The 13286-nt window shown below is 50.6% G+C and overlaps 1 protein-coding gene across 2 annotated transcripts in view; it reads right to left on the minus strand.

The window, feature by feature from the left end:
* Ppp2r5d (protein phosphatase 2 regulatory subunit B'delta) overlaps positions 1-9010 on the minus strand; it is a 23427-nt gene extending 14417 nt beyond the window's left edge. The window contains exons 1-2 of one of the 2 annotated variants that reach the window (XM_021218008.2): positions 8817-9010; positions 4184-4264 (exon numbers count right to left, since the gene is read on the minus strand). In XM_021218008.2, coding sequence (XP_021073667.1) covers positions 4184-4264; positions 8817-8843 — 108 coding nt within the window. In that variant the 5' untranslated portion in view covers positions 8844-9010. The remainder of the gene's footprint in view (positions 1-4183; positions 4265-8816) is intronic. The other variant, XM_021218009.2, reaches the window with a different exon arrangement.
* Between the last annotated feature and the right edge of the window lie 4276 nt (positions 9011-13286).

The following is a 13286-nucleotide window of genomic DNA, read 5'->3' on the forward strand; positions in this document are numbered from 1 at the left end:
AAAAAAAAAAAGAAAAAAAAGAAAACAAGGAGAGCCACAGACTGCGGAAAGCCAGCGGAGAGAAGAGACCAACCTTTCCCTAATCCTCAGGACTGGACAGGCAGATGGAGCTCACTACGTAATCGCAGAAAACAGTTCTGGATGCCCAGGACCCACCTAAGCCAGGTGGGCATGGAGGCACTCCTGTAATCCCCAGGGGCCAGAAGGAGGGGGCCTCAGGCCAGGGCCCCTCCTTCCCAACCCTGCTACCCTTCACCACAGGCCTCACGTGAGGCTGACCCTCAACCATAAAGTTGTTTTGCTGCTATTTCACAACTGTAATTGTGCTACGGTTCTGAGTTGTCATGTACATGTCTGCTATGCAGGACAGCTGCTAAGGGACCCTGTGAAAGGGCTGCTGGTTCACAGGCTGACCTGGAGCAAACCGGCTAGTCTGACGAGCTTCAAAATGGCCAGCTCTAGGTTCAGAGAGAACACAGAGAATGAGGACGACATCAAAAGTAAGATTGCAGCAACTGAGGAGGGCACCTGATGTCAGCCTCAGGCTTCTACACAGACATGCACACCACACCCATGCTCCTCCACACATGTGAACGCATGTACATACATGCACACACCACACACACATACATAAAAATTAAAACATTCAAACAAAAGAGACCAGTAAGACAGTTCAGTGTACCATGCCACAGGGCCTGGGTGACCTGAGTTTAATCCCTGAGTCCCACATGGTGGGTGGAGAGAACTGACTTCCAAAGTTGTCCCCTGACCTCCACCAGTGTATCACGGCACACTCACACATGCACTAAGTAAACAAATAAATAAATGTAGGGGGTTCAAAAAAAAAAAATGAGATGCAGTCTCACAAATGAACCAGAACAGCCTCTAACTCCCCAAGTACAAGGATTAAAGTGAGCACTACCACATTCCATCCCAAATGTATGTGTTTGTTTTGTTTTTCTTTTTCTATTTTTTGGTTTTCCGAAGTCGGGTTTCTCTGTGTAGCCCTGGCTGTCCTGGCACTAACTCACTCTGTAGACCAGGATAGCCTTGAACTCAGAAATCTGCCTGCCTCTGCCTCCCAAGTGCTAGGATTAAAGGCATGCGCCACCACCACTTGGCCCCATCCAAATGATTTAATTCTAAATAAAAGGACCTCAGAAGCTGGGGCAATGCTCTTGCAGAGGAACCTGAATTCGGTTCCCAGAACCCATGTCAAGTAGCTCACAATAGTTTGTAAGTCCAACTGGGGATATGACACCTTCTGGACTCTGCAGGTAACCTGCACACACAGTGTACACACCCAAACACACACACACAGTGTACACATCCAATAGAGACACACACAGTGTACACATCCAAATACACTCACACAGTGTACACATCCAAATACACACACACACACTACAGTGTACACATCCAAATACATACACACACACACACACACACACGCACACACACACACAGGACCTCAAGGCATGTCTTTTATGCTACACCTGACAGACCCCTAGCCTCCCTAACTGTAAGAGGATTGATTTCCCCTGTCCCCGGCCACCTGGTATGTAGTGACCTGCTTTGGCTGCCTTGGAAAACTGATACAAAATAACTGCTCAATGAGAATAAATGTTCCCTGCTCTAATTATCAGGATTAATTGAATAACACTTACAGCAAGTGCTTGACATAGTGACTTTGGCCTGAGGAGCTCAGAATTCTACACTAGGAAAAAGGGCAAGAGAGAGCTATGAGAGATAGTATTTTACACCCTTGGCTGGGGATGGAGAGACAGCTCGGCAGTTAAGAGCACTAGCTGACTCAGGTTTGGTTCCTAGCACCCACATGGCTGTCACAACCACCTCTAACTCCTGTTAGGGGATTCAATGCCCCTCTCTTCTGACCTCCACAGATGCCAGGCATGCTTATTCATGGTATACAGACATACATGTAGGCAAAACATCCATATATACACATAAAAATAGTAAAATAATTTTAAAAAGACCACAGTTGCATAAGCTGGCCCCCAGTTTTCTCAGCATCTGAGTCCATGAGCCATGAGCACTTCGTGAACACTCAGGAAGTAAGCTCCTGCAGCCGCCCCGTGTATGCAAGCCCTGGAAGGCGTTCCATAAAACAGGATCCACGGTAAACTTCACCCTCTCCTTTTCTAGAGCAACTAAGACAAGACCACTTATCTGAGCAGAGCCCTCAGGAAGACCTGGGGGAGCCCAGTGGTGAGGCGCTGAGTGCTCTCGACCTCACCACGCCTGCGTTCCCCACTACTAAGTGAGGGAACCCCACCCATTCCCTCCCTCCCTAGCTCCACACATTCGGATGTGGCACCCATCCTGTGCCACACAGGTAGGACTCTCCTGAAGCTCCAACACCAACGCAGGGAGTTCACCAGAAACCGTTTAACAGCAGTTGTGAAGTACAACCAAGGAACTGAGAGGCAGAACAGCAGCTCACAGGGCCCTGACCATGCCCCGGGGACTTTGGCAAATGATCAAGGCAGGCTACTCTCAGCAGATGATAACCAGTGTGCCTAGAAACTACAAGACTGGGAGGCAGTGCGTGGGGAAGGCCTGTTAAAGCCTGGGTCTCGGTCTCTCTGACTGGGTTTTGTTGTTCTTGTTAGGTTTGTTCTAATCTTGGTTTTCAAGACAAGAGTTTCTCTTCCTAAGAATGGTGGCTGTCCAGGAACTCCCCAGGCTGGCCTCGAACTCAGAGCTCCCTCTGTCTACCTAAGTGCTGAGATTAAGAGCATGCACCACTGTTCTACCCTCCCTGCTTGCTGTTTAATACTGGTCACTAACTCTCAACTGCTTTCTCAGTGAGTCACCTCTGAAAGGGAGAGTGAGCCCTGAGGGTGTGTGTCAGACACATTTGCTGTGACCCACACAGTGCACAGGTGTGAGCCAGAAGTCACACACACCATCCAGCTCTTCTGCTCAGTTCACACCTGGCAGAAAGACCATGATGGGACCACATGGTTACAGCGTCTGGGGATAGACCAGTAGAGACCGCAGATCACTATTCGAGCATACCCTTTCTATGCTATAGTCTTCATTACTCGGTTATGGTTTTTAACTGCCGGGGTCCGAAAATCCGGCAAGAAACCTAGCCTGTTTCTTCGGATTACATTGCAAGTACTAAAACAGTGGTCACCAATGTAAATATTACTTATATCTCTTTAGAGAGGTCAGGAACAAGTAGCCTGGGAAAAAAAATCTAAATCCATAGTTATCCCCAAACACTGGTCAATCAGGCTCCTTTCTCAAAGAAGGCACAAGACCAGCCTGTATCCAAGACTTCTGCTTCCTGAGCAGGAGAGAGCAGAGGTGTGGCAGCAGCTCCCACACATTCACAGGCTGTCCAGCAGACACAGCATCCCAGGGACCATACCCCAGATGTTAGACCACATCCCGGAACTTCCCCAAGACCCTCTGCTCTCCAGCTGTCTTGTTTGCCTGTTTATTGCTTTATAGCTCCAGACTGCTGAGCTGTGCTGACCTCTGTTCAAGACTGTCCTTTGGTCACAAGGAGACCAGAAGCAGTGGCCCCAGCCCTGCCCAACACAGGGACACTAGCCACGCCCAAGCCCCTGCCCCACCCAGATCCATATCAAAGTGACTTGTCATCCCACAAGGCACTGTAGACTTTTCCCCTTTGGCCAGGACCACAAACCTCCCAGCACCACCCCTCCATTCCCCCACCCCCTCCAACCACCACCACCTTATTGAGTCAGGGTCTTGCTGTAGAACACCGGCTAACTCAAACTCGTGATCCTCAGCTTCTCAAATGAGGAGTTCAGAGGCATGCATAAGCAGACCCCACATTGAGAGAAGACTATGTGTTCACGTGCACACGTGTGTGCATTACACAGACATGCACACACTGGAAAGGCCCAAGGCCTTAAGTATACTATGGCCTCCACTACTGGCCATACCCCTAGCCATGGAAAAAGGAGTCATCAACATTGAAAGTGACAACAACTTCCAGTGAAAAACAACTTCCAGGGGAATCTAAGAAATATAAAAGAATCAGAACACATATTTGTTCTACACCAGCCAAACCCTGCTCAAGAGCAGTTGATATCTGCTGTCCCCCTCAGACCGTTCCCCACAGCCACCAGGGAGCTGCAGCCTAGCATCAGTGTGGACAACAGGGCCATGTGGACATCTTTACCTCATCTGTGTTCTCCCCTCCACCATCCTTGCTTGAGCTGCTGGGCTTGGCTGTGCCTTTGGCAAGCTTAGGGGGTTCCTGCTGGGGGAAGATGGAGTTAGGGTTAGTAGAGGCCAAGAGAAAGGACAGGCCTAGCCTGAACCTCTTAAATCTTTTTGTTGTTGGGTTTTTCTTGTTGTTTTTTTTTTTGTTTTGTTTTTGGTTTTGGGTTTTTGTTTTGTTTTGTTTTCTGTTTGTTTTTTTGAACTGAGGATCAAACTAAGGACCTTGCTTTTCCAGACAAGCACTCTACCACTGAGCAGTCGTTCCAGTCCTTCCTAGGTCTTTGTTTTAACTATGCACCATCCAACTGAATCAGCCAAAGCCTTCTGTATTGGCTAAGCATGGTGGCACGCGCCTTTCATCCCAGCACTTGGTCTACAGGGCGAGTTACTGAACAACCAGGGCTATATAGAGAAACCCTGTCTCAAAACAACAAAAATAAGTGAAAACTCTACTGTACCAACCCTGGGACACACAAGGAGACTCGGGCCCCCGGGGGGCTTAGGTTCACAATTAGGCATGACAATATTCTTTCATCTGTCTCCTCAATGGATTGTCAGGATTGGTCAGAGGTGCCCAAGGCTTCCACGCTAGAGCAGAGCAGAAACCACCTCTGTACCCTCAGGGTCACCCAAGACTTGGGGGCATTTATTTAGGCGACGTAAACAGTACCCAGCCAAGAGGGTGCTGTTGCATATAACAGGATGCTACCGGTCCAGAATCGTCCCACCCAAAAAACTGCTCAGAGCCTCAGGCAACAAGCTCGGGACAGAGATGGAGGTGAAGTCCTGAATTGTTAAACTGTGAGCACCAATCGAAAGGTTCCCTTGGGAACCTGGCAACTGGCTCAGAGCCCTGGCTTGTTCAGCATCTCTTCCCATGCTCTGGGCCAAAACAAAAGCAACCACACAGGGACGGGATGGGGAGACTTAAGGCTGTAGCTCTGACTGCAAGTGCAATACAATTAATGCTGTGCAGGCTGCAGGTCGTGGGACCAGCCAGCCAGGCGACAGACCTGTGAGGAGTGCATGGCTTGATGGTACCAAGCTAGAGTTTGGTTTAGTCGTGAGCACGTGCCCATGGAAGGGGCACTAAGAAATTCTAGTTTCTTAAAGGGAAAGGCAGCCCATTCTAGCAGTGTAAAAGCTCAGCCTGAGATGCAACAGCTGTAGAAACCGGGATGTTAACAATAGAAGGGAAGAGCAGGAGAAGGGGGGTGGGGGGATCAAGATGAAGCTTAGACAACAGAGGAAGGGCTGCGTGTGCTGCAGAGACACAACTCAGAGGCATGAGAGAAACGGGCTGACATCCATAGGACAGACTGAGGCCAGCAAGGATGGATTTTTCTCACGGTGTGGTTGCGTGGAAACAGACCGCCCCATGAGGCTGAGCTCCCAATCCTGAGCATCTGAGCAGCGGCTGGATGGCCTCCCCTAAGGCGTGCTGCAAAGGGATTCAAGCCTTAGATGAGAGCTGGATTGGAGGGCCTTAGAAATCACTTCCAGCTCTGAGAGTCTGCAATTCAACAGCAGCCAAGCCCCTTCAGGAAGAAGTGTTAAATCAAATGGTTTGACTATGGGGGCAAGCTGATCTCAGGGAGAAGAGTTCTGTGTGGGCTGGAGCAGGGGAGAAGGCTTTCTGGGGGTGGGGAGGGAAAATCATTCCCGGATGGGGAGCAGCTCGAAGCTCTGCCTAAGGAGGAAGGGGCTCCTCTGGGCTGAGCACTCTCCCACTGTTTACTGACCAGGATGGCCATAATGACTCCTGTCAGTTGCTCTCAGCAAGTGGTAGAGAGGGAAAGGAAAAAAAAAAAAATGCAGTCAGGACAGGACCCAGCATTAAAGTGACTGACAGCACACCACAGACATGGGACCTCCAACAAAGCTGACCCACTGCCACTCACGGCTGGTCTCTGCTTGAACATGAGCCGCCTAAGCTTCTGGTACCCTCCACCCACCTCATGGTACTCATCTCTCAGGGAATGTGCCTGAGAGGTTCAGCTGCCTTGGTGTGGGGGTGTGAGTGGGTACAGGGGAACAGGGCCCACAAGCCTCGCTCCTTGTCTTCTGAAGAACAGGTGAAACACACGCGCTGTGGCCTGGCCCAGCTGTCGCATGACGGGAGGCACTGGGCTCTCGAGCCGGCACTGTGTTTTAAGCTTGGCGCTTACTACTTATGTGCGAGTGGGGAGGTGAGGAGCCTCTCTGTGCCTCTTCTTCCTCACCTATTAAACAAAAACCATGATAGGACCCACTTCCCTCAGCCTAGTGTCTGGTACAGAAAATCCAAATGCCGTTGATACTGCTAAGACGAACAGGAAAGTGGGAGGGTACCTCATGCAGGGACACTTTTTTAAAAAGACCTAAATCCAATCTCAAAAGGGAAGGATGCTCATCTCACCAAAGACTGACTCAGCACCAGCCTACGAAGCACCTACTATGTGTAAGGGACATGCCAAACCTGCACATAGTTTCATTAATACCCCAAGGAGGACAAAACGTGTCCACAATTTGTTCCCACCCAAGGCCGAAGACACAAAGTCTGTAAGTGAGTCCAAGTGAGGGCCCAGGAAAGATTTCCCCAAGGAAGCAGTGAAGGATGGCGAGGAGAAAGGGGACAGGTGACAGATGAGCAACAAAGGGCCTCCACCCACCTGTCTTCGTGCCTCCGTCCTGGTACACCTCAGTCACACTGTCATCTCTCTTCCCCCTCAGAACCTGAAGGAGGCCAAACGCAGCCCAAAATCCAGTGCAGAAGATTAGCTCTCATAAAGGCCTCCCTGGCTGCCTCCACACGCATCCCGGTCCTTCCTGTGCCCTTTCTCAAGCAAAGCACTCACAGCCTGAGGAAGTCTAAGAATGTCCCCTCTAATTCCCAATCAGCCAGGCAGATGGGACAGGATCTGGCCCACAGACTGGAAACTACAGATGCTTAAGGAGCTCACTCCTTCCTCTGAACTCCACAGCCCTCAGTCCCCAGCTTAGCTATCTTGAATGCGCTGTTTCTATTGCTGGATGGCACCCACTGGCAAGCCCACTCCCCACGGACAAGACCCGGGTAGAGCACACAACACTGCCCGGCTCACCACCAGCCCCATCCTGTGCTCTATCTAACTCTCAGACCGAGAAGTTACGGTGACAGCCCAGAAGCAGAGCCACCTGGTAAACACACAACCGTCCCAGGATAAAGAGTTTGATTGATATGGTTAGAGATGGTAGCCCAGCATTCATCGGGGGTTAAAATGAAGGCGATTCACCTCTGGGGTCCTCAGGAGAGTGGACCACGAGAACAGGCCAGAGCCAGCCCAACGCAAAAGGGACTTCAGCCGGAAAGCCGGGGAGGCTGAAGACCAGTTCCAGCCTCCCCAGCTAAGTCTGCTTCGGAAGAACCACAGATCAAGCAAGAGCGGCAAACAAAGGGAAAGGCAGGGGCAGGTGAGGGTGGTTTGGGGCAGAAGATGATAACAGAAGGTAACATCAAGAAATGGCCTGTGGGACTGGGAGTGTAGCCCAATGGTACTGCACATGCTTAGCATGCTCAAGACCCTGGGTCTGATCTCTGTCACTGCAAATAATAAAGAAACCAAGTGTACTGGACTGCAGGATGAGAAGAGAACTAAACAGAACAGGCCAGATTTCTGCCTTAATATGTCCCAAGAAAGGGAGAAGCCCTGTCCTGGTGCAAGAAAGGAAATGCAAAGGTTATCCTAAGGCATGCGGGGAGGAGCCTCTTCAGATGAGAAACCGCGTCCTGTCTAGGGTGAACATGGAAGCCAGCTGATGCCAGTCAGGCACTTGCACAGAAGAGCCCTCCAGGTCGGGAGACCTGAGATTGCAGCTGGGCCTCCAGCAGGATGTGTGACCTTGGACAAGTCCCTTTCCCCTGACCCAGCCTCAGTCTCCTCATCTGTGCCACTAGCATACTAGTCTGCATGTGCTCCAAAGCTCCCTTCCAGCACCGACGTTCTGGGGTTCCATCAACAGAAGGAAGGGCTCGGTCGGTCCTGGCTTACAAGTTTGTGTGTAAAGGAAGACTCGAGGGAGGGGCCTAGGCCAGATTTGGGCGGAGGAGAGAGAAAGCAGAGCGGTTCTAGGTCAGGGGCTTGTCGTGGGGGGGGGGGGGAAGAAGGGACGGTACAGAACTGTGGAGAGGCCGTCTTTTAAGCTGGTGAGGAGAAGAAGGAAGGGGCTGCTCAGGGCGGGGGTTGGGGGGGAGTACTGGAGGGAGATGCGGTCTTAAATGAGGACTGTCCCAAACCGTGGGGGATCGGGGACAGAGAAAGGCGGGGAGATAAAGCAAGGGAGTGAGCTGGGAGTGGAGCAGATCTGGAGGGGGCCGGAGGTAGGAGCAAAGAGGAAGGGAAGAGGGAGAGGTGGGGGGAAAATCTGTCCGGGCAAAGACAGAGAGCTGTCCCAGCTGCTGCACGGGCTGGGGGTGCTGCCAGCCGCGCGGCCCTGGGGCTGGCCGCGGGAGTGCTGCGGGGGGCCGGACCAGAGGGTCAGTCTGAGGCTGTCCCGGGCCTGCCTCGGGCCCCTCCCAGAGCTGCGCGCAGGCCCGGCGGCGGAGGCGCGAGGGGAAAGGCCACGCTCACCTTATCCTTCTTCAGTTTATAGGGCATCTCGGCCGGTCCACACCCGGCCCGGCTCCTGCGGCCCCGCTCCGGCTCCGGCTCTGCTCGGCCACACTCGGCCCGCTCGGCGTCTCTTCGCCACCGCCTGCGCGCTGCGCCCGGGCCGAGCCGTGGCTGCGCTTCCAATTGGCCCGAACTCTTACAAACCTGCCTGACAACCAGGCGCCGCCTCCTCGGATTGGTCATTGGAGCCAAGCAGCTTCCCTTTTTTCTCATTGGAAAGAAAGAGTACAAACCGCCAGGGTTCGGCTCCCAGAATTGGCTGGAGTGGAAGGTCCCGCCCTGAAAAGGGTCGGGCTTCGTGGAGGAGGCGGAGCCATGGGGAAACCCGAGCTTGGCTGGCAGATCTGTTCTCCGGCGTCGCCTTGTGCGTCGTCCTCTGCTATTCTTCAGTCCTTTGAGCTCTGCTCCTTCCCTCCAGAAGTGGCTCTCACGGTTTCCCCTGCTCTTCTACCTGCCCTGCTTCGTACGGACTGGAGGAAAAAGGCCCTAACACGAAAAAGGCACCTTTCTTTACAGGAATTTAAAGTAGCTCAAATTGCACACGTGAAATTGATAGAGAAGACTCCCAAGGGTACTCCCGGGCATTCAAGTCTGTCCTAGATCACAGTTGCAGAGGAGCAGAGGGGGAAGCCTATGAGCGGTGGAACCGGACTGAAATAAAATAAGAAATCCTGGTTTGCTGCAGCTTCAAGACATGGGTCCCTATAGCTACTGGAAGGGTGCTGAGATCGGTAAAACAGCTGCGTTTTGAACCACTGAGAATGAAATGGAAAAGCAGCCTCATCGTTCCCCACCTGAGCCAACGCCGCCGCGCCCAAGCTAATGTTCAAGTGGGTAAGACTGGGTTCTTGCCCTCAGGTAGTTCCCACTCTAATGAGGTTCACAGACTCGTGTTAAGAGGTGATTAAAATACAATCACATAAATTACACAAACCTCAGAGTGACATGGAGGAATATATTTTAGTTATCCTAGTAGCCAATAGATTAAAAAACTGGAAGAGGTCCATCAAAAATAAATCTGCCAGCTGGGTGTGATGGTTTGCTGCTGAAACCCCAGCTCTTGGAAGGTAGAGGCAGGGTGATCAGGAGTTACAGACCAGCCTTAGCTATAGCCAGTTGCAGACCAGTTTGGACTACAAAATAAGAACCTCTTAAAAGAAAACAAAAAACAAAGACCAAAACAAAAACAAAAAAACCTACTGCCACCACAACAACAAAGAAAAAACTCTCAGAACTAAAAAGTTACAAATAAGCCTGTGGCTGTTTGTTCCCCAGGTAAGAGGCCTTGGATAACCAAACAATAGTCAATCGTCCTTACACAAAGAGCAGTAACCCCAATAATGGGAAAGATGGGGGCAGGGAAGATAGTGCTCTTCCAAAAGACCCGGGAGTTCAGTTCCCAGCACCCACATTAGCTGCTTCACAATTGCCTGTAACTCCAGCCTTAAGGGATCTGACACACAGACATATGCACACATACATACACACACACCTAATTTTAAAACTTCAACAACAGAATGGGAAAGAGACAACAAGGCTTAGGAGTTAAGAGTACTTGCTGCTCTTCCAGAGGACCTGAACTAGGCTCCCAGCACCCACATCAGCTCCGGGGATCTGACGCCCTCCTCTGGCCTCCGTGGGCACCTGCATGCAGGTGGCATACACAGGCTCAGACACATACATGCACGTGAGTGACTTTAAAAACCGGAATGAAGAAGAGCGGGTAGGCTCCGGAGATGTGTACAGCCAACAGGATTCGGTGAGTCACTGGATTTGAGGAGACAGTATCAGGGAAAGGATGAGTTGAGGGTGACTCGTAAATGATGAAAGATGGTTAGAGGGAACTGGTGTCACAATGGCCAGAGGCAGGTAGAGTCTGCTAAACGCTGAATAGAACACCTTGATTTTGCAACTAGGAGGTGTCAGATGATCTCTGCCAGGGAAGCTTAAGATAACTAGGAGCTTAGAGAGTCTTCGAGAGTGAGCACGGGTAAGGACAGCTCATAGAGGACCCTGGCTCTCACACAGAAGTTGCATTTTGCCTGATGACTAACAATGAGTGGAGGGCAGCACATAGTGGGGCTGCATTTCTACTATTGTTTGCACGGGGATGAAAACGTGTTTATTCGCTGGTGGATATTCATATCTGTATGAGTGTAACTGAGGCAGTTGTCCTCTGATGGGACTGATCAACAGATGTCCTTGCCCATACCCAAAGCCTCAGGATACACCATAGTCCTGGGGCATAAACTTGCCTCTGACTGTGGAGGCTCTTTAGACCTGCATCCTTGGCTCCTCTAGGAAGCAGGGGACAGAGACATATAAAGTTAGGCTGCAAGTGGGATTTTTTTTTTTTTTCGTTTTTTCAAGACAGGGTTTCTCTGTGTAGCCCTGGCTGTCCTGGAACTCACTCTGTAGACCAGGCTGGCCTCGAACTCAGAAATCCGCCTGTCTCTGCCTCCCAAGTGCTGAGATTAAAGGCGTGCGCCACCACGCCCGGCTGGGTTTTTTGTTTTTTTGTTTGTTTGCTTGTTTTTCTCTTTGTGAATCCAAGTCCCCAGGGCCTTCTCTTTTGTTGTTCTTGCCACAGGGTCTTGCTATGTACTTCTGGCTGTCACTGAACCTGAAATCACCTCTCCCCAGCCTCTCAAGTGCTAGGATTACAGTACCTCCTATTTGCATGCAGTTTTGCAGTGTAAAAGGAGGGACTGGGATTGGAGCTCAGCGCTTGCCAGGCATGTGTGAGGCCCTAGGTTAAATCCCCAGTAAATGTGTCTGTAAGCATCAATGTAGCCAGGCATGATGCTGCACATCTCTGATTCTCAAACTCTGAGGTGGGATTGTTATAAGTTCAAAGTCATCCAGGGGTATACGGAAAAACCCTGTCTCAAAAAACAAAACAAAACAAACCCAGTACTTGAAGAGTTGGAAGCAGAAGGATCAGGCTCCACAGTGAGTTCAAGACCAACCCTCAAGAAACTGAGAAAGAAGAAAGGGCAGTCTGTGAAAATACCATGGCCATCGTGAACAGCAGCGGTTGCTGCAGGAGCATAAGAGCCTGAGCTGCATCTCCTTGAGGCCACCTCCAGCATCTTCGTGAAGGACCTGGGCGTGGCCAAGCATCCACAATCCCTGCATGGATGAGGGCATGCACAAAAGGATTCCTCTGCTTTGCTGGTCAGCCAGTCTAGCCGAATCAGTTAATTCTAGGTTATAGTTGGTGTGTTAGAATAGCAGCTCACATCTGAACACAGCACGCTAGGCCAAAAGAGTTCCAAGTGTAAGAGGTCTATGGGGGGGGGGGATGCGGTGGCAGAAAGGGAGAGGGGAAGAGAAGGAGGGAGGGGCGTTCTGCTTATATATATGGATAATGACATAACATAGGTAAAGGTGGGAGGTGAGCCAAATCGATTCTGGGCTGTTGTCTTGGCAACAGGTCTGTAGGTCCCGCCTACATGATGTCACAGGTTTCCAGAGGTCCTGATGCTAACAATAGTGAGAAGCCTTACTTCAAAAAGATAATGTAGAGAGCAATTTCAAAGGAAACCTTTTGGGGTTTTGGTTTGTTTCTCTGTGTAACAAGCCCTGGCTGTAGTGGACTCAATTTGTAGACCAGGTTGGTCTTGAACTCACAGAGATCTGCTGCCTTTTGAGTGCTGGGATAAAAGGCTTGTTTCACCATGCCTAGAGAAGCCTGTATTTTCTAATGGTTTCCTCCCAGATTAAAACATTCCATTCTGCAGGAAATTCATTAAGCAGGAAGGCACGCACTCATAATAGCTTCAGGAAGTCCCTGAAACTGACTAGATTCACTGGGCCCCTTCCTATCAGAGTAAGCAGTAAAAGCTCAGAAGTGAAGCCAACCTGCAAAGAAGACTCCCAGACCAGATCAGATGTCTGGTAGAGGGTTATAGACCAGAGGAGGCACCTGGAAAGGACACTGTTCAACAGTTGAGCTGCTTGCAGGCTATGCAGTGTGCTCCAGCTTCCTAGCTCTGTGAGCTGTCACCCACACTGGGGTGGGCTTTGCTAATGCAGCTGTCTTTGAGTCGTCTCTGCTCCTGTGAGTGACCCCTCACCCACATTTCTAAAATTAACCCCAATAAAGCTCATTGGTTCATCAAGATGGACTTAGCTGGTGTTTATGAGTTTTGTTTGTTTGTTTTCAGTTTTTCTGAGACAGGGTTTCTCGGTATAGCCCTGGCTGTCCTGGAACTCACTCTGTAGACCAGGCTGGTGTTTATGTTTTGGTCTGTCCTGGGATCCCTAACTGAGGTGGGAAAACTTGTGTTGAATCTCCTCAGGCAGTTTTATCACATATGTGCGATTACACAAGTGCACATACATGAACACATGCACGTACAACAAGAAGAAACACAACAAAAAGATTGGACGATTCTGCCGGGCGTGGTGGCGCACGCCTTTAAT

Source organism: Mus pahari, chromosome 18 (assembly GCF_900095145.1).
Source record: "Mus pahari chromosome 18, PAHARI_EIJ_v1.1, whole genome shotgun sequence".
NCBI lineage: Eukaryota > Metazoa > Chordata > Mammalia > Rodentia > Muridae > Mus > Mus pahari.